Source organism: Sitodiplosis mosellana, unplaced genomic scaffold (genome assembly GCF_009176505.1).
Source record: "Sitodiplosis mosellana isolate CC-2019 unplaced genomic scaffold, AAFC_SMos_1.0 Smas_scaffold_6162, whole genome shotgun sequence".
NCBI classification, from domain to species: Eukaryota; Metazoa; Arthropoda; class Insecta; order Diptera; family Cecidomyiidae; genus Sitodiplosis; species Sitodiplosis mosellana.
Window position 1 is genome coordinate 3,192,610 of NW_022601403.1, and position 21,069 is coordinate 3,213,678.

Genomic DNA, 21,069 nt, shown 5'->3' on the forward strand with positions numbered 1-21,069 from the left:
TTGCACAAACTTTATGCATCCAAGTGTCAGGATGGCCGAGCGGTCTATTCGAATAAGATTTATATATATTATTATTTATTTATTTATCGTTATTAATTCGGTCTAAGGCGCCAGACTCAAGATTAATCGTCTTGCTCATGTAGAATGAGTCTTCTGGTCTACATCTGTAGGCTTGGGCTCAAATCCCCATTCTGACAAAATATTTTTTTTCTTTTTTCTAATATTTTTTTTAGACTTGGATCAAAATTTAATTAGAAAACAAAAACATATTGTGTTCATGTCAACGAATACATGGATGACCGTCTGATGTCAGTGCGAGTTATTCGTTAGAAAATTGAACGAGACATGCTTTTTCTAATAAATACGTGTATCGAATGCATGAACACACGAGAAAATCCGTAAAAATCTCAGTGGCTATTTGAAATAAACAGAAAAACATACAAAATTGGTAAATTTCATTAAATTTCTTCATTTTATCAAATCCAAATATTTCCTTTTTGAATTGAAGAAAAAAAAATCATTTTTCAATCCATTAAAAGGTGAATCAATTATAAAACCGTATTTTCAGAACCGCTTCGACGGTGGTAGTGCGACTGATTGTTGTGAGATGTCGCTAGGTGTTAAAAACAATGGCTGCACATAGAGCGGCAAGCGAATAACATTTGTTTGACAGATGAAATATTTAGGTTTATCGCATTGTTTGTTTCTATCGACAAAAGTGTGTGAGCTGCATAAGCCGACATGAATTTGGAATTATTGGGTATTGTTTTGATGTCGACTATTTGAGTGTAAATGTGGTTTTTCTTTCGTTTCAATTTGGATTTAATTTGGATTTCATTTTTTTTTTTTTTGGTAGAATCATTTGGGCAAAATTACCCTGAAGAATTCGATGGTTCGCTCGACTGTATATCGTTAGCCGTCACTTGTTCGTTCAATAAATACGGAACACTTTTGGCTGTTGGCTGCAACGATGGCCGGATTGTCGTTTGGGACTTTCTGACACGAGGAATCGCCAAAATCATATCGGCACACGTGCATCCCGTTTGCAGTATTGGCTGGTCACGCAACGGGCACAAAGTATGAACAAATCAAACGATGCAATTTCGTCGGTTTACTAATGATTTCCATTAATTTGCAGCTTATTTCAGCGTCCACCGATAACAATGTGTGCATTTGGGACATTCTATCGGGCGATTGTGAGCAAAAGTTTCGGTTTCCATCGCCGGTGCTGAAAGTACAATTCGATCCGAGGAACGATGCCAGGTGCCTTGTTTGTCCCATGCGATATGCCGCCGTTTTAGTCGATATCAATGGAACACATAAATGTTTGCCGTATGACAGTGATGTGAGTGGTTGGATTTGTTTTTTTTTTTTTGGATCAGAATTTTGATTAGACATTTTTTTCAATTGCAAATTTCTTTGGAATTTTTGTGGAAGTTGCTTTTTGTTTGGAGAAATTCTGCAAATTGAAAAAAAAAATTGTTTGGCCAATTTCTAGTATTAGTTGAAGTTCGTTGAAGCGGGAAAATGGAAAAAGTTATAAAAACACGTCATTTGTTTATCCATTTTTAGGGAGATTTGAATATAATTGCATCATTTGATCGGCGCGGCAAATACATTTACACGGGGAATGCAAAGGGGAAAATTCTAGTGCTTAACTCACACACGCTAAAAATCGAAGCCAGCTTTAGGATTGTCGTGGGAACATCAAGTGCGACGGCTGTCAAAAGTATCGAATTTGCCCGGCGTAGCGAGTAAGTTGAGAGTGATTTCAAATAGAAAAATCGACATTGAAGTCAGAATTTGTCATACATTGTCGATTCTTTATGGATTTCTTTCAATTTGTACTGACAAAATGGATTTCTTCGTTTTTACTCGAAAATTAAATTTTTTTTTCGTTTTTGCTGAAAAAAATGGATTTTCAATCATTGATCGTCAATTTTTGCTTTTACAGTTCATTTTTAATTAATACATCCGATCGAATAATACGAGTGTATGATGCGAAGGAAGTGATTGCATGCGGTAAAGATGGTGAGCCGGAGCCGATTCAAAAGCTGCAGGATTTGGTCAATAAGTAAGACATTGTCACATTAAAAAAAATTGAATTTCTTTTCAAATTTAAAAAAGAATATTCACACAAAACTTCAAAGTGGCAGTTTGCCTGAAGTTTGATTCCTGGCTTGATTCGCAAATTGCTTCGAATCAAAACTTTTATTCCAAAAATCTCATTTTTCTTATTCTCTTCAAACTTTCTCATTCCAAATCTCACTTTTTTCTCTCTCTTTCCAACACAATTCTCCGTATTCCAGAACGACCTGGAAAAAGTGCTGTTTCTCGGGCGATGGTGAGTACGTGTGTGCGGGCAGTGCGCGTCAGCATGCGTTGTACGTGTGGGAAAAGTCGGTTGGGAATTTAGTGAAAATTTTGCATGGTACAAAAGGTGAATTACTGCTGGATGTGGTATGGCATCCGGTGCGACCGATCATCACGAGTATTAGTTCTGGGCTGGTATCGATTTGGGCACAAAATCAAGTGGAAAATTGGTCGGCATTCGCGCCCGATTTCAAGGAACTCGACGAAAATGTGGAATACGAAGAACGAGAATCGGAATTTGATATTGAAGATGAGGATAAATCGGTGGATTTGTCGGCCGAAGCAAAACAAGACGAAGAAATCGAAGTGGATGTGGTTAAAGTTGATCCGATTGCCGCATTTTGTAGTTCCGATGAAGAATACGAAGAAGATGCCGGCCTACAATTTCTGCCAATGGCACCCGAAGTTGAAGATCCCGAAGATGGATGGAACCAAGAGAATGCAAACGGCCAAGAGAAGAACACATCGAAAGACGCCGATGAACAAATGGACACCGACGATCTGTCATCACAAAGTGGCGTTCGCAAAAAAATACCTACGTACGACATCACACTCGAAGCACCGCCTAAAGATGGTGAGTTTTATTTTTTGCGATAGGCTCAAATTTTCTTTGGGACAATTTTTGGAACTTTACACAAATTTTTGGGTTCATCGAAGCCAAAGTTGGGACTTTTGGCCAATTTCTAGCCAAATTTAAGGCAAGTTTCACTCGATTTTGAGTCAATTTTTAGGAAAACTCCAGTCAATTCCGAGTCATACGTGGATCAAGTTGAGTTTAAATCTGTTTTAAAGTTAGAAATGACTTGAAATCGTAAAAATCGCGTGAAAATGCACCAAAACTACATAAAAATATGAAAATGGTGAAATATACGAATTTTGTTCAGAAATGAGCCAAACATAGCATCGTATTGTTCAAGTTGTCTGTTTGTTGGACAGAAGTTCGTTGGTAATCGTCTATTTGGCCAACAATTTTTGGTGACCGCTCATATTTTTTCCAGTAATTTCGTTTATCTAAATAAAACATTGGAAATTATGCTCAATTTTCTTCTGAACAATAGCCAAAAACCCAAAAAATTGTCAAAAACTCCACCAAAACCCATTAAAATCAAGAAAATCACACAGAAGCAACCTGAAATCATCAATTTTATCCACCAAATCATCATTAATTTTCTATTTCAGAAATCCATCCGCTGCTATTGAACCGAAGTAACAAAGACAAGCAAAACCAAATGGCGAAAAAAGCGGCCGGTCGGCCCCGAAAATAGATGTGTTATTTTCTCAAACCAGACATAAACCACACAAAATGTTTATTAGAAATATTTCCAAAACAATTTATTTTTAAGAAATAATTGACCCATGATAATTGCTTGAATTTTTATTGTAAAGTAAAATTTAATTATACACACAAAACACAGAGAAAAAAAAATTGAAATGAAGTTAATAAGAATTGTTTGTCAGCTGAAAAAAAGGAATGGTAAAATTGAGTCTAAATAAATGTCATTCGTATTTTTTCAAAATATTTTGCTGTTTTGATGTTTTAGCTTCATGCCACAACGAGCAATGGTGATGTTTTCTGTAGACATTCAAAAGACGGGCCAATGAATACTTTGTAAGTGCGTGTATGTGTGTGAGTTAGTAAATGACAGTTCATGTCATGTCATGAGCTATGAGATCACCGATAGGGATCGCAATGATAGATCTCTCTCTCTCTCTCTCTCTCTCTCTCTGTCTCTCTCGATTCGTCTGTGTGTTGCAATGCATTTTTTTTTCTCTTTTGACATTCGTTGTTATTTTTAAGCATGATCGTATTCACAAAGTCTTGCACTCATTGATCCGGGTAGGCAATTTGTCTCTCTTACGCTCGCCGTCGTGCATTCATTCTCTGTTTTTGTTTGTCGCACATACACACACACACTCACAGAAACACACACACTCTTTCTCTCTGTTGATTTATTTAGTAATAAAAATATTCGATTGTGATTTGTGCTATATTTGTCAAAAGGATTTCAGTATTGCAGAAATTGAGTGTGTGATTTGGACGGAAATATTTGCATTAAAAATTGCGTCGTTTGGACGAGAGGAACGACGTGAAAGAAATATGTAAAAATAATTGGTGGTGTGTGCCAAATTCCGTGAAGAAGAAATGCTTTGTGAAAGTTGTAGGAAGTGAAGAAAATTCAGCAATTGTAAAAGCAAGTGAGGCTAAAGCCAGCAAGAAATCAACCAAAAACAGTTCAATGTATTGAACAGAAGCAGCACGACGATTCAGCAATTGTAAAAGCAAGTGAGGCTAAAGCCAGCAAGAAATCAACCAAAAACAGTTCAATGTATTGAACAGAAGCAGCACGACGACGACGAAAATAAACACACACAAAATAATAGGTAATTATATCGAATATCAACCGGGGATTTGGATGAAGAAAAAAAAACCAGAAAACTAAGCCGTTCAGTGGGGTCTGATCAATTCTAATTAGCAGTAAGACACATTAACCGTGTCCGCGATTCATTTACGATTTATTTTGTTGTTGTTGTCATTGCTGCTTGCACCGAGAAATAAAACTGAATTTGCTTGCACCGAACGAGAATTCTAGCTCTCGTCTTCTTTTTTTCCCTCCCCGTTCGTTGACTGAACCGAGAAAAAAAAACAAAGTACAAGGAGTGAAAAGAAACACGGGCACCGACAAAATGCCAAAATTGAGCGATCAATCGAGTGAACGGAGTAATAATACGGTGCGAAAACATCATCGCATGCTGATTGATGGCTTCAGTAACTACGAAGATGATTCGTTGCCCGATTACAGTGAATTCGATTCGGAATCGGTTGTATTAGACTATCGCAGAGAAAGGTAATTGTGTGCGGAGATTTGATTTTTCTGGCCAAATCGCATCGGCCTGTCGACGCTTCGTTGCTGTGCTTGCACTTTTATTACCTCTTTGTGGCGTTTTTATTGCTCTTTATGCCTTGGGTTGTTCGTTGCTGCTCTCTGTGCCGTTCGATAGAAACGTGAACTATGTACACGATTCGAAAATTAGTCTAAAAACAACTAATAGCCGCCGTGTGTGAACGTTCCACCGTTGCCGTTGCCGTTGCCGTAACAATTCGCCAGTTGCCAATACTTGTTTTCCTTCGTTTTTGTTTGACTGACCTTTTGCGAGTACAATTTTTTTTTTGATATGGTGAATTTTTATCGAATAACATTTATTGTTTTGTTTTGGTGTTTTTTTATTTTGCTTGGGTTGTTGTTTGGTTTTACTTGTATCCACTTAAACAATTTTGGTGAATTTAATGAATTTTTCATGTATTTCTCTTTTCATCTGCCATATTTTGCCAGCCGAAGATTTGTACAGCCCGCAAGAATGTCTGCACCGATGACAACAATCGAAACGGTGACCATAACGAGGCCATTAAAGGTAAATATTTTATCATCATAGTCGACAGTGAGTGTTTCGGTCGAATTGACAAAGTGCATTTTCGGTTCGCTAATTTAAACATGCTAAAACTAGTCGAAAAGTTTGGTTAATGCAAAACTTAAATTATTTAGTGTGAATAATGTGTTTCAGCCTGAAAATGGGCAACAAAACGTTTGGAAATAAGCGCTATATACCTGTCATTGGTGTCAACAGTTCAGACTCTAAACATAGCTATCATCATCACCGTTTGAACATTGCATGCATATAGCGAATAATTTTAAAGTTTGCGCTATTTTATGAGCCCATTTGAAATATGAATGAAACTTCATCCCTCTGTTGGATCTGTAGAAACTTCTCACTGTCTCACAGATGCACACACACACACACCAACACATCAACACCTCCATCACCATAAACGCACCAATTCTAAATTTCTCACATCAATACAAACGCATCAAATCCGTTGCGAATTTACAACGCATGCGTGTGGCCTGTCCCAGACTAAATGGTGGCAAACAAACAGAAAAGAAAGGAAAAGAAAAACGCGACAAAGGCAATTTCGGTGGTGATGCCAAAATAATCGACAAACTCATCGAATATCGAAGCAACTAAAATCGCGCTCATATTCGCATTCCGATTCGCATCTGTCTCATTGTTTTGTCCATCATGAAATTTGTGTGAATCGTCCAAACAACCCTCTTCCGAATAAAAACTAAACCGAAAATAAAAGAAACCATGTATCAAAATTGAAATGTATCAAATTGCCACTATGTATCAATAGAGAACATAAGAATCGGTCAACGATCTCGTTAGAAATTGTCCGCGCGAGAATAAATCGAGCGAAATTTCCAAGTGGATCCCAGTGTGTGTGTGTTTGTGTGCTTTTGTTTTTGAAAAGTGAGCGGAAGCCTGAAAGTGACGAAAGAGGAAAACGGAACACGAAAATTATGGCAAAATATGTGTGATTTTTGTTGAACATTGGATGGTGGTGATGCACGTGAACCATCTTTGCAACATCACACACAATCGAATGGAAACGAAGAAAAATTGTTGCTCGTAGTACCAGTTGAAGCGAATGGCAAGCATTTCGATGCTACTTTTTTAACTATCGGGAAAAATTGCTTCATTATTTAGACATCGGTTTGGTCTGTTTTAGATAATTCACGGTTTTTTTTTATACACGGAAGAAGTAAAAAAAAAAACGAAGGGGAAACGAGAGAGGTAAAATTTATTTACCCTCAACGAAGAAAAAAAAGAGGAATAATTATAGCATCGATTAAAAAGTTTGATATTCAACAGCAACAACAACAACAACACGAGAGAGAGAGAGAGAAAAAAGATTTCATTTGTACAAAACGAATAAAAGTAGATATATAGGAGAACCAAGCATCATTCTATACATTGAGTGACATATTTCCGAACGCGCGCGTGAGAGAAAAAAACAAAAAAAAAACTCACAGCCAATTGTTTTTTTTCTTCCTTTTGTTTTCGCCGTGCTGAATTTTTTTCGGTTGTTTTTTTCCCAATTCTTTTTTTTTCTTTCGTTGGAGTGCCGTGCATTTTCTATGTAGTTCAAACGTTTTGTTTGCTCTCGTTGTTGTCATCATCATCATCGTAGTCGTCGTCATCGTCATCGTCGTAGTCGTCTCCGAAATAATCGAAAAAAATTATGGCTGCCAATTATATAGCACAGGTACATACACACATACTAGCTGACATCATTCGACCACTATGTTTCGCTAATTGAACGATTGATTTATAGCCCAACAATGCATTAATTAGACTAATGAATTGCAATCGACCGAAACGAATTTGATGGCAACTTAATGTTTTATGTTTGTTTGTGCATTCTCAATATATACCCATCCCACTACAGCATGCATGTGAATTTTTTTTTTCAATTTTGAACGTTTTACTGATTGTTTTTCTCTCTCTCTCTCTCTATCGCAGGTAATCGCCTTCATTTGTGGTAATATCGTTGTTATCCTGCTGATTATGGCGCTAACGTCCACCGATTGGCTATTGTCATCGGGCTGGCGTCAAGGTCTATTCACACATTGCATCGAAGATCTCACCCAGCCCATACCGTTTAATTATGAAGCGAAAGAAGAAGGATGCTACCCAAGCCGAGATGTTTGTAAGTTTAACACATTGAAAAAAACGCTTTTATGTACACACACACATACGGTGGTGGTGCATGTGTGGCGGAACAGTCCTGTTGCGTTTCAATTGAATGTGATTGAAACCAATTGAGGAATTCGCTAAGTCAAGCAGTCTATGACTATCAATCTACTCATATTCTAACTGATTTATTTCATTTACCATCTTGATGTTGATCCGAGTTTATACCAAAAATAAACACATTTCGATGCATTCCCGTGTGAAAAAAATAGTAACTGAGCAGTCAGTTAACTAATTTGGGACAAAAATGACTTACTTTTATTGACATTTCAGTACAAAGTGCAGTGTAAATCTACGATAGTTAACTGAAATCATTTGAAGTTACAAGTCAATCTAAGTTGCTTCATTTGGGACCAAGTGATTTTCTTAGAACAAAAATATGAATTCAATCAACTAAAGTCAACTGAAGTTATAGTCAGTCAGTCATTTTTTTTCACACGGGTTTTGTCTCTATTTTTATAACAAAACTTTTTTTTTCCACAATAAAATTGCTATTCTTCACTGCAATGAATGATAATCAAGTTGATCAGAGTCAAAAAAAAAAAATGTTTCAATGTTTTTTTTGTTTGCGCTCAAAGAATTTTGAGCACAGAAAAAAGCAGGCGCAAAATAAATTACTATTTGGATGTTTGTAAATTAACTCATTGCGTATGGAATATTAAATGCTTGAAGCGTGGAAAAATGAAGATAGAATATGTGTTGAAAAGGAAATCAAAAACCTATCGGAAATTGTATTTTCATATCATTTTTTGCATTGCTCGTTTATTGTTGGAAAATAGCCAATGCACCAGAATAAGTAAAAAAAAAACATTAGTGAATGAGTAATCAAACTACTTAAATTCTGACCAAGCTCAATCGATTTCCACTGCAGTGAAGAATAAACACTTTTTTGCTGACCAATCGTGTCGAACGTGCTTCAAATCAATATAAACTCGTTGAAAATGTTCGATTTCTGTAAATTCCGATTTCCAACGAATTGATAAAATATTTCGACTTTTTTGCAGTTTACATTAAAGCCACGGCCGGATTGTGTATACTCAGCCTGGTTACAGACGTGATCGCCACCATTTTAACGGGAATTGGTTTACACACAAAAAATCAAAACATAAAGTACAAGTTCTATCGAAGAGCTGTTCTGATTATGTTGGTAGCATGTAAGTGACGATTTTTCCATTTGGTTTTAAAAGCCTACATTTCAATCTGGTTCAATCGAGATCGATTGTTTTCTAAAGAGTTGAATCCGGCTCAATTTTCCATATACGAAGTCTATAGAGCAAGAGAGTCTCATCTCTCGCTATAGAGTTCCATTTTAAATCGAAGATGATTCATTTCCGGAAAAAAACCTTCTTGAAAAAAGTGAGCTCTTTCCTAGGAAATGGATGCGAGTTACGTTTCTCATCGAAAATAGAACTCGTCTTCATTTTTAAGAGGAAATGACTCACTTTTTGGAATCACTTTCATCTTCTAGAATGAAATATCTCGAATTGTTGCCAAAAATTGTGCAATAAATCGATTTAATTTGAAGAAAATTGCAAACGAAGGCTTTTAACTACTCAAAATAGGGAATTGTATACAAGAAACTTCGTATTTAAATATAAGCCTATACCTAAAGGTACTTAAAATTAGGCTGGAAATAACGTGATTTTTTTTCTTCATTTTTAACGTTGATCCTGTTTCTTCTGTGGCCGTTGATCCTGTTGCTGCTGCCTTTGGCTGACGTGGCTGTTTTTCGGTGCGATTTTCCTTCCTGGTCCATCGCTGTCCTGTTGAATCGCTGTTCATTTTACGCACTTCACGCTGTGCAGTAATAGCTGTTCTAGTTGCGCTCATCATGTATCCGCTCTGTTTCTCCGGCGAGCTAAGCCTGGGTAATCGTCCAATTTGGGAGTTTGGTTGGGCGTACGGTGTATGTTGGGGTGCGGCTATATTTTTGTTTGGTGGTGTTATTTTATTGTTATGCGATAAAGAATCGGAAGAGATTTACTTTAAAGAACGTAAAATCGTACACAATACACAACTACAAACCTAGGCCAGATCGCACGCCCTGCCACGAAACGCGTTGCCAGATGTCGTTCTCTAAGCTGAGTTTTTTCTTTCATTTTTTATACATATAAATTATATAGGAGATAAGTATCAACAAAAGAAAAATCACTTGAATTTGTTTAAGCAACATCAGCAACAACAAACATGAAAAAAAACTGCAACAAATGACTGCGAATTGTGAAAGAGACCGAAACTGAACACACTTTTGTACCAATCCGCAAGAAAATCATACATTAATCACAGAAACAATAAACCGAATGATGATGACAGTTTTTTTTGTCTCTCGCACACACACACATCTCACAAAAAAGGAAATTAACCGGGAAAAACCAAACAACTCATGCATTAAACCGATGAATTCTTGACAAACTCAACTCAAACACGTACAACAACAAAAACCGAAAATACTAAAAGAATTATTTCGTTAGAACTTTAGCTTCTAAATTTAAAATTAAGTTATGAAATTATTGTGAGAGAGAGAGATATACATACTTGCCACATAAAATTGAACTGAGTGTTTCAGTAGCTAAACACATACACAAACACACACAAGATATATAGTTAAAAATGAAAATGAATCAAACGCGATACTCGTCTAAACTGACTGTTTCACATACATTCGGATACACAAGCCGTGCACCAGTACATTTCGACATAATACTTTTCAAAATGGAATTACACTTTTTCGATCGATATACAACAATATTTGAATGACAAGCCGAAATATTAAGGAAAAAAAAAACAGAAGAAAAATTAAAATCGAAGCAAAACACATTTTTAACGAAAATCAATTTTTAGATGACATTGATAAACAACCACAAAAAATGATAGAAATTATATAGGAATAAAATATTTAAAAAAAAAAATCATCGATTTTTTGCGTCAAACGTAAAAAAATGCATGATGTACACGAATTATCACGTATTTAGACAATGGAATGGACAAACCAAATCGCATTCGGCTTCTTTTTCATATTTAATAGGTTTTGGATTAGATTTGTATATGTAGATTGTATCAGCGTTCGGTTTTTCCTTTCGCACACATGGAATTTAATCTCTCTATTTTGAATAGAACTTTTCGTTGTTATTATTTAGTTGAATTTTTTTTTTGAATGGCCAAAACATCCCCAATTGCCAATTTTCTCTAGTGATTTATTGTATTGAGCCCTTGTTTTGTTTCAAAATTCTTTATTTATTGAATTTACTTTTTTGGGTAAAAAAAAACGTTTTTTTTTTCTTGTATATTGAAACTTTTAAATTCTTTTTCGTAGATTTTTAGTTTATTTTGTACAATCTGTTGACAATTTATGACACAAAGTCACCTGAACATATACAAATTGAAAAAAATAACGACTTGGATCGAAGCATTTGAAGAAAATACCCAAATTTCTCCGTAAATAATAAAACATCCAAAATTTGGATTCCTAATTTTAACATTTATAGAGGAACATTTACAACCAGTGATAATTCTAATGAAATGAGTTGTTTAATTGTGACAAACCAACCATGAGATGTGTGTTTATCCAAATTTTCACATGAGAAAATTTACAAGTCGGTTTTTCTTTTCAAGAAAACATTAACTTAATATCCTCACTGACAAAAATACTCAAACCAAAATGACCTGAACAGCTATTGGTTTTTGGCTCAAACAAATTGGAAATAATTACGTTTAACAGTGATTCATTTTTTCATGGAAAGTAGCGATGCTTCTTATGCACATTGCATCGATGCAGAAAAAAATCCAATTGATTTTCCATATTTTTCCATCGATTTGTTTTAATTTTCAAACAATTTTCCAAAATTCCGAACTAAAATACTTTTTTCTTAAATTTTTCAATTTCTTCACAAGTCCCTTGAATCGCGAAAAAAAATCTTTTAGAAAAATCCAAACATATGCGGTCGAAAGAGACATTGCGAGGGAAATAGAAAATTCTACTGATTCTCATGATGGAAGAATGGGAAAAATTTGAAATGGAAGTATGCAAATTGCTTTTCGATTGGAGAATATTTAAAAAAAAAATACACAAAGATAGAAAATCTAAGGCAAATGAGGAAAAAAATGTGGGAATTCAATGGAAATCCATTCAATAATTTTTTTTTCTTTTGGAAAAGAAATTAAACCCATCGTAAGGAAATACAAAATAAAATTGCATGAAAAAAGTGTTTCATTTTTATATGACAAATTATATCCGTAGAAAATGCGAGCGCTCGTTGACCATTTTAGGTTTGATGATCACCATTTTTCGATATAAAAAATGACCACTATTCAAAAGTTGAAATTGCCAATTTGTTTGAGACCCAAATGTAGATAATTGCAGCTAAGCATATAGCCGAAAAAAAAAACGGATAAGAAAAAGTCATAAAAGTGAAATTTAGAGAGTCTATATGGAAATTCATATCAATCCCTTTTGACCAAGGTGCAAACCGTTTACCATTGAACATGACAAATCCAAAATGAATAAAACAAAACAAAATGTTTGCGGGTGAAATGGACAAATGACGTTTTCCAGACGACTGTCAAGTAAGTGTATGACTCAGAATCGGAGCTAGCACAGGATCACCTCAATTCTGGGCCAGAATCAGTCGGAAGATAAAAATGGATGCTAGGTTCAATCAACTCATTTTCTAGGGAACGTCGGATATTTCGAAAATTTCCATATATTCCATTTTACGAAATCTGGTGACCCATTTTCTACCAGGCGTTCGATTATAATCGAACTTTGATTTTCAATGGAAAAATTTCCATGCAAAAAATCTGAAAGAAAAAAAATTTATTAATTTTGCCATCCAATAGAATTTTCCTTAAAAATATGATCAACTTGGTAGCAAACGGCTTCATCCCTAAAATGTAGATTTTCTACGTTCCTTAGAAAATGAGTGCGCCGCCGGCAAAGGTCCAAAATGAAAATATTGTCTAAATAGCACATATCAAGCGAATTTTCAAAAAAAAAAAATCATTTCACATGTTGATTAAGACATAAGCGAAACAAAAAAAAGGAATCGTTGACATTTCTTCTTCCTTCAAAGCAGTTTTCACAATTTCATTTACAACCAAAATGTATAAGAAAAAACCAATGAAAATGGGCTAAATCGATTCGATTTGGCCGAAAAGAAACTCATCCGATCGCAGTCATGTTGGTCAAAATCATCCATTCAGTCGACTTTCATCAGTCAATTACAGTTGGTAATCAACTCACCCACAAATCATAAAGTTGTTTAAGAGAAACACACACGAAATTCAGGTTGAAACATAATATTTAGATATATCGGTAGCCTTGGAATTTGTTTTTGTCTGTTTCTCTCTCTTCCTGTTTTCTCTTTTTTTCTATATGAAAAAAAATATTGTGTCACCGAGATGACAAATTCGTCGCTAGTTATGCTGCACACATGCGTTAAACGTGTTAATATTTGCCGCCTCCTATGTTTTGGAAAATCATTTCCATGTTTTATTTGTCACTCTTGACTTTAAGCCAATATTAATTCTATATGAAGCTGTTTTTTTTATGATTTTCTTTTTTAAAACACAAAGTCAACCATGCATATTGAATATATTTGTACATTTTATTTATTTATCGCGTTAGAATTGTTATTGATTAAGTGAATACGTTATATGCACCGTTTTATTGTGAGAGAAATTTATTCAGAGTGCATCATTTTATGGTTTAACTTATTTTTTCTCATCTCTTTTGTTTGCTTCACCGACGCACAACGTCCGACCAATTTGGAATCTCCGTTTGAGCACCGAGTTTATTTTCTACACGTTTTTCATTCAAAATTGTATGAAATTTGGATTTTTTCGGTTTGATTTAATCAAACCTATTTTGATTTATACGTTTTTTTTTTCTCCAACGATAATAATCATCCAAACTAAAAGGAGATTTTTTTTATGAATTCCATAACCAATACCACATAGAATGTATCCCCAATTTTCTTCTGGCCAAAAAAAAACCATTTAACAATCAAATCCATATTATGATAATAGCAAACGTATATTTAAGTGGAACATTTTGAGAAAGAAAACAAACCCAAAAAATTTAACTTAACTAACAATAACAAAACAACTATAATTTATACCTAAATTATTAATACGTAAGTGTATGTAATATCGAATAAAAAAAACTCAATTAGAAACGATCAACAAATGAATTCAAAAAGCAAAAAAATGGTTCGCATATAGGCAGGAACGTGCGGAGTGGAATATTTAATGAAAAAAAAAAACAAATAACAAAACAAAAATGAGAGGAAAAACAAACCCAACAACCAACAAAACCCAATTTAAATACAAATGAAAGAAAAACAAACTACTATTAATTAATGAAGATTTAAAATTTAAAAAAAAAACACACGAAAAAATGATGAAAAAAATGACAACACATTAAATAAAATGCACATGTATAATTAGGAATAAACATGCTTTAGTGGGCCTTTTTTTATTGGTGAATTTGTTTTCCAGGAATTTTTTTCAGGAAATTTTCTTAGGATTTTTCTTTAGAATTTTTTTTTCAGAGAAGAATTCGACGAAAAAAAATTTGGAGAAGATTTTTTTCTTTGGACGAAGGAACTTTTGCTTCTTCTTCAAGAAAGAAAAGATTTCATTCCGTCTAAAGACCTTCTCAAAGGAGAAAAAAAGGAAAAAAAAGAAAAAAAAATTAAAAAGGGTTAAACATGGAGGAAATAAGAAGGAAAAATAGGCAATAATAGTGAAAATAAAGAAAAAGAAAGAAAAATTGAAGAAAAAATAAGGAAAAACGAGTAAAAATAAGAAGAAATAAAACTGGAAAATAACTGAAAAAAAAAACAGAATTCTTCACCTCCAAAAGAAAAACCCCCGAAAAAATGCAAAAAAAGTAGTCACAAGTATCGTAGTATTGCAGATTGGAAAGTCGGATGAATCACCTCGGTCCGTCAGTGAGTCTGCTGTGTGAAAAGCAGCGAAAAAAAATGTCAAGTCATATTGCGCCATCTGTTGTTAGCTCGAATGTGTTTATAAAGCAGAAAAAACACACGACAAGTACATACACATACACACGTTTCACCACATCCAAGTGACTCGAATATGGCAACAAAAAGTCATACACGTATCGTAATATGCTGCAGTCAAATACAAGATGTTTTCTCTCTGTTTCTCTCGTGCGTGCATATTTGCGTGGTGGATACTATGGCAAACTGTCAGTGAACGAAATAGTTCTTCTTCTTCTTCCATCTATTTGCCTACAATCGCGCATACAGTGTGTGTATGTGGTGTGTCAAAATTTATGAGCATTAGTGCTTGTAACACATAAAAAAAAATCAAATAGGAAGCAAGAAGAAAAAAAAAGCAGCGACGACGAAACGGGTAGAGTGAGTGAGAGTGAGAGAACAAGAGCAAGAGCTACAAGACAAGGAATTTATCAATTTTGACCAACAACAACGTTGTGTTCTCTCTGTGTATATCGTGCGAGAGTTTTGTGCTTAGGGGTTTTTTTTTTGTTTGAACAGAGAAAACTGCAATCGAACCATCATATTTCGGAAGTTTCCAAACAACGAACATAACTCTAGTTATTTTTGGTTGATTTAGTTTAAAGAACGAGAAAAGCAAAAGAAAAAAAAATGGATGACCACGAAAGCATTTTGTTGATTAAACAAGAAGTGTTTGTTTATAAAATACCACCAGCTGGTAGTAATAGAAAGCACAGGTATTAAGAACGAAATTTTGCTCGATATTTCATTTACTGTGTCGTGTAATTCAATCTTGCGGAATCCACTTTTCTTCACTCTGTGTTCCGCAAGTTAGAGAGAGAGTTGCGAGTGTGTAGCATTGAAAGGAAGAAAAAACCAATTTCGCCAAAATGACACAACGAACAAATTCGGAATTGATTTTCATGTGGATGGATTTTGTGTACGTGTATGAATTTTTTTTTCTCTTTTCAAATTTTGCAGGGCTGCAAACTGGAATTTAAGTGAACCACTGTGGACTGGTCGCATGAAACTTGTGGCCAAAGGTATTAATGTCAATCTCAAATTGGAGGATAAAAATACGGGCGCATTGTATGCCAATTGTCCAGTTGAAACATATCCAGGTGGGAATTTCGACCAAAATTTTCTTCAATTTTTTTTTTCTATCGCTATTTGCTTTGATCCAATTAAAATTTTGGTGAATGATAACAATGACCATTTGATGCAATGGTACACACGTACACACACACACACACACCGATACCGTTCTCGGTGTGTATGTATGGTGACCTTCAAAAATTTCAGCATTCATTGTATTCAACGATTCTTATTTGTTGTTGTTCTTGTGATTCGATTTATCTTATAGGTGTTGCTATTGAGGCAGTCAGTGACAGTTCCAGGTATTTCGTGATTCGTGTCGTCGATGACAATGGTAAATATGAGTGGATTCTTTTTTCCTTCTTCTTCTTATCCTCCTACTTCTTCTCCTTCGTTGAAGTTTTTAATTGAATCTCGCACCAAATCGTGTGTGGCACACACTTTCCATTTCGCTTCATTTACATATGAGATTCGGTTATCAGTACGAAGGTCAACTGTTGTCAGAAAACTTTTTCCATTGTTTTCATTTTCTCACAACACTGAATGATATGCGTTGATAATATGTGTTGTTCCAATGACAATATGATAGCAGACAGCGCTTTTTTTTCACTCTGTTATTATAATAACAATGTTTATAAACATTTCTTTTTTCGTTCATTCAACGAAAAAAAAAATGCTTCTCTTTTCAAATCGTAGCAAACAACGAACTTGTTGATGATGATTAAACGGAAATAAATTTGTCCTTATTTTTTAGGTCGAACGGCATTTTTGGGTCTCGGCTTTGGCGATCGATCCGATTCATTTGACCTGAATGTCGCCCTACAGGATCATTTTAAATGGGTGAAAAACCAAGAGAAAATCGATCAAGAAAAAGTAACACCGCGACCCGAGCTTGATTTAGGATTCAAAGAAGGCGAAACCATCAAAATTAACATGAAAATCACCGTAAGTCACACACTCAGCATTTAACACGTACACTGAATGTGGGCGTAAATAAACAACTGCGATAAACAATATCTCATTGTTCGGAACATTGTTTGGATTTGAAAGCGGTCTGAACATCGCTTTTGGATTTGGATTATTTGCACAGTTTTGATCGACATTTGAATGAGGTTTCATGCGGCAGTTTTGAGCCGAACGCTTTTTTTTATGAGATTGAATTGAAAAATTCAAGTCTAAATGGTGTCGTTGCATTCAGATCTTTACGAATGTATACATTGACCATTTGGACGACCGACAACTTCGTATAAATAGCGATAACCAATCGCTAATTTCTCGGAAGACGCATTGAAATTTTCTGTTTGAAAAATTGACTCTGAAAAATTGACGTTGTCAGCAAATGTAGTATTTGAAAATTCTAATTCGGAATACCTCATGCTATGACTCACTATAACTTATGAGCAGTATTTCCATTCTTCTGGTGGAAATGACACAAAATTGTCCGCAAATCACTTTAGTATAAGAGATTTCTCTGCCAGAACGAATTCGACATTTGAAATCTTTGCTCAACGTATGAAATTATGTGATTTGGTGCTGTATTCTATTTTTATAATCGGATTCATGTTTACTGAACATTGTTTAGCAAATATGCTGTAATTGCGACACACAGTTAGATAAAAACTAGATAGCATTTGCGATGTACATGGTATAAAGTGCATTATGATTCAATGGATAGATTTTGTTATTTGTTCAACATTCAAAATTGCGTTGTTAGTTTCGTTAATGGGATATGTTTTTTTTTTCATTTTGTAGAAAAAAGATGGCAGCGAATCGTCACGGCGAACACGTACCGGGGCAACGGGCGCGTTTCCACCGCCACCAGGTGGCATAAAATTGGCACCACCACCATCGAATCCAACGGAACCGTCATCGAACAACAGGTGTGTGAATTTTGAAACCACTTTTTGTTTTATTTTTATTAATTTTTTCAATATTTTTGACTTTTTATTCCATTTTTTTTAAAAATTTCCCACTTTTTATCTCGAATTTGTTTCGTTTTTCATATTGAATTATTTTGGGTATTTTCATTTCTATGGGTGAGATTGAGAGTAGTGTATATTTTTTTTGACGACTTATATTTTGATAAAGTATGTTTCACTCGTGGCTTTTGGCGATTTTAATTTTATTGACAAAAAATATCGAATTGGTGTCTTCACAAAAATTGTTGATCTTGTCAAACTCATATTCGATCCATATTTATCCATTTTTTCGATGTATTTCCTTAAATTTTGTAAATTTTATCAATATTTCCAAAAAAAAATTGAAAAATTTCAGCTTTTCTTCAGATTTCCCTATTTTGCTGTATCAAATTTGTTCAATTTTCATTCCTTTTTCATTCAAATTTATCGAAATTCGACAATTTATTAACGTTTCTTGCGTTTCTCTTTCTGTGAGTTCTTTCTTTTTTCTTTTTTTTTCCAATTTTTTCTAAAATCATTTCGACTTTCATGAGCAAAAAGTTTCCTTTGAAGTTAATGTTTACAAGGGAACTGTTTTAATGGATCAAATCTTGGGAAGAAACTTTTTGAATAAAAAATATTCTCGGAGCTATAAAAACTGAAACGAATCCACTCTACAATCCTGTTTCTTTAAATTGTTCCAATTGTTTCCTTTCATTCAGTCATTTTTGAATAAATTGGGCTAAAATAAAATTTGCATTTTTTTATCGCATTTTATCTTCTAATTTATCTCCATTTTTATCTTTTTTTTATCACTCAACCCGTAAAATTTGAATCCAAGATAATAATTATCTTAATAAAGTTATCTCTATTAGTTTATCTATAAATCGTAATGAAATTTTGGAAAATAGGTTAATTGTCAAGAAACGAAACATGATTAATTATTCAAAAATTGTCTTCTTTTCTAGTAGCCAGTCAACACCACAGCCTCAGGCATCACCAAAAGCGAACGCCAACTGGGTGCAATTCTAGGCGAGCTGAATACTATAAACTGTTATATGCCCGAAATGCTGTTTAAGTGAAAGTGAGTTAGCGAAAGCAGGAGAGACATAGAGATGTGAACAGAGAGAGAGAGAGAGAGAGAGAGAGAGAGAGGGAGAGAGAATGAAAAAAAGTAACAAAGAAACATACTTATAAATGGTTAACACGATCTATGAAATGAGAAAACAACAACAACAAAAACAACAACATAAGAAAACAAGAATATATATATTATATAAATATGAAATTGAAAATAATTGTAAAGATGTACTGAGTATATAAAAATGACTTTTTAGATGATATGCGCGCGCTGTGATTGAGAAATTATCACTAATAGAAAGAGAAACAGATTGCGAGATAGCGGAGGGTTGAGAGAGAGAGAGAGAGAGAGAGAGAAAGAGCATGAGAATGGATTGAGAACATGAAACAGATGATGAAAACAAAAGCCCACAAAATGTTCCAGTTGTTAATCCGAATTTCCATACAAACAAAATAAAAAAAAAAGTTCTTTTAATAATAGTAGTGTGATGCTTTGGTATGAGATGGGTGAGAAAAGAATGTGACAAATTTCCTGCATGAGATGGCTTTTTTTAGAATATGTTGCACGCACCAAATTGAGTGTTAGGATTTGAGTGTTGAAGTTGATGCCTGTGGAAATTGTGACGATTGTAGAACAGATAGAAGAGCTGAAAAGTTCCGAAGAAGAAAAAAGTTTAGAACAGAGATCAAACACGGTCCACGGTCGTCATTTTCGAAGAGAATTTTCTCGGATTGAAACATGCCCAATGCACACATACACAATTTTATTTGAATCAAACAACTGCATGAATCATTAATATGTTAGAGTGTCTCTAACAAACAACAACCACCACCACCACCACTACAAAAAGCGCGAATGATCTTATGGCCAATGTCCTTCACAAGACAAAATATCTCTCGCCGGTAAAAAAAAAAAACAAAAAACAAATGCAATCGAAATGTTCTCTGTAGACGATGGCAATGCTTTTCAAAGAAAGGGTCCTCTTTTAAAAGGAAACCAGATTAGACAAGGCGATAGAAGATGAAGAAAAAACAAAACAAAAATCACAATTGGTTATTTTTGTTTGTTTCAATGAAGAGCCTGAATCGGCAACAGTACATAATTCTGAGTTGAGATTGAATGTTCGCTGGCGATTTAGTCCTTTACGACAACACAAAATTTCGTTGTTTGTTTTTATTTTGCGTTTTCTAGATTTCTCTTGCACAACAATTTAGAGTGTATTTAGTTTATAAAGCAAAAAAAAAGAGAAGAAGAAAAATATATATAAACACACACACACACACACACACACACACACACACACACACACCAACACACACCAGTAATGTAGCATAAAATTCCATATTCATTTCCCCCCTTTTTTAGTTTACTTCTTTTTTCTCTCTCTCGAATGTTGAACATATAAAAAAAAATCATGCATTTAATTAATTTGTAAACAATGTTGTTGAAGCTAAACTGAGGCAAAATTTCAGTTGAAAACCGAAAGAAAATAAAATCGATCGCCACCGCGTTGATATTCTCATGAATTTCCCGCCATAAAGACTATTTTCAATCGATTTTTTTTTTCGTTAGTTTTTTTTTTCTTATTTAAATTCAAATTGAGGGCATCGTGCAAAACGTTCATGTGTATCATCGTCATCATTTGATTTTCAATGCAATTCGATATTATCGATTTACGATCGCGCTGGAATTCTCGAATAATATCCATCGATTCGCCTAATTTTATTTTTGAAATTCTTTTTCGTTGGTCGTGTGTGCGAACGTAGACATTCATCGAGTTGTTAATACATATAGTTTATTTGCAATAAAGTAAAATATAAAGGAAAAAAAATCAACAACAAATTGAACAAAGCTAACAAAATAAAAAAAAAAGAAAATCTTAGCTAAAAGCAACAACAAACAACACTACATTTGATGTAGTGCTAAAAATGAACCGATTTCAAGAAGATGAAACAAAAAACGTACATTAAGTTTGTCTTATTTTAAATGCTATACTATCATTCCATTGTTCATCATTGTCAGAATGAGTTTGAGGACAAATCAAGTGGAA

At 34.3% G+C, this 21,069-nt stretch overlaps 3 protein-coding genes across 5 annotated transcripts; all 3 read left to right on the forward strand.

The window, feature by feature from the left end:
* Positions 1-627: 627 nt before the first annotated feature.
* Positions 628-3,890, forward strand: LOC129574465 (retinoblastoma-binding protein 5 homolog). Its single transcript, XM_055456523.1, has 7 exons — positions 628-760; positions 857-1,077; positions 1,139-1,345; positions 1,573-1,754; positions 1,955-2,074; positions 2,310-2,947; positions 3,553-3,890. The coding sequence occupies exons 1-7, from the start codon at positions 742-744 to the stop codon at positions 3,636-3,638; spliced, it is 1,473 nt and encodes a 490-aa protein (XP_055312498.1). The 5' UTR covers positions 628-741; the 3' UTR covers positions 3,639-3,890.
* A 772-nt stretch (positions 3,891-4,662) lies between these two features.
* On the forward strand, positions 4,663-14,416 carry LOC129574466 (transmembrane protein 47). 2 transcript variants are annotated; one of them, XM_055456524.1, is made up of 6 exons: positions 4,663-4,755; positions 4,965-5,219; positions 5,706-5,784; positions 7,735-7,921; positions 8,970-9,119; positions 9,771-14,416. In XM_055456524.1, the coding sequence occupies exons 2-6, from the start codon at positions 5,059-5,061 to the stop codon at positions 9,992-9,994; spliced, it is 801 nt and encodes a 266-aa protein (XP_055312499.1). In that variant the 5' UTR covers positions 4,663-4,755; positions 4,965-5,058; the 3' UTR covers positions 9,995-14,416. The 2 variants fall into 2 exon arrangements, with proteins under 2 accessions (XP_055312499.1, XP_055312500.1); XM_055456525.1 differs by lacking the exon at positions 4,965-5,219.
* A 643-nt stretch (positions 14,417-15,059) lies between these two features.
* LOC129574354 (NECAP-like protein CG9132) lies at positions 15,060-19,946 on the forward strand. Of its 2 annotated transcripts, none has more exons than XM_055456257.1 (6): positions 15,060-15,682; positions 15,927-16,066; positions 16,309-16,374; positions 16,795-16,985; positions 17,793-17,920; positions 18,907-19,946. In XM_055456257.1, the coding sequence occupies exons 1-6, from the start codon at positions 15,597-15,599 to the stop codon at positions 18,968-18,970; spliced, it is 675 nt and encodes a 224-aa protein (XP_055312232.1). In that variant the 5' UTR covers positions 15,060-15,596; the 3' UTR covers positions 18,971-19,946. The 2 variants fall into 2 exon arrangements, with proteins under 2 accessions (XP_055312232.1, XP_055312233.1); XM_055456258.1 differs by having other exon boundaries at positions 15,106-15,682; positions 18,910-19,946.
* The last annotated feature ends 1,123 nt before the right edge of the window (positions 19,947-21,069 follow it).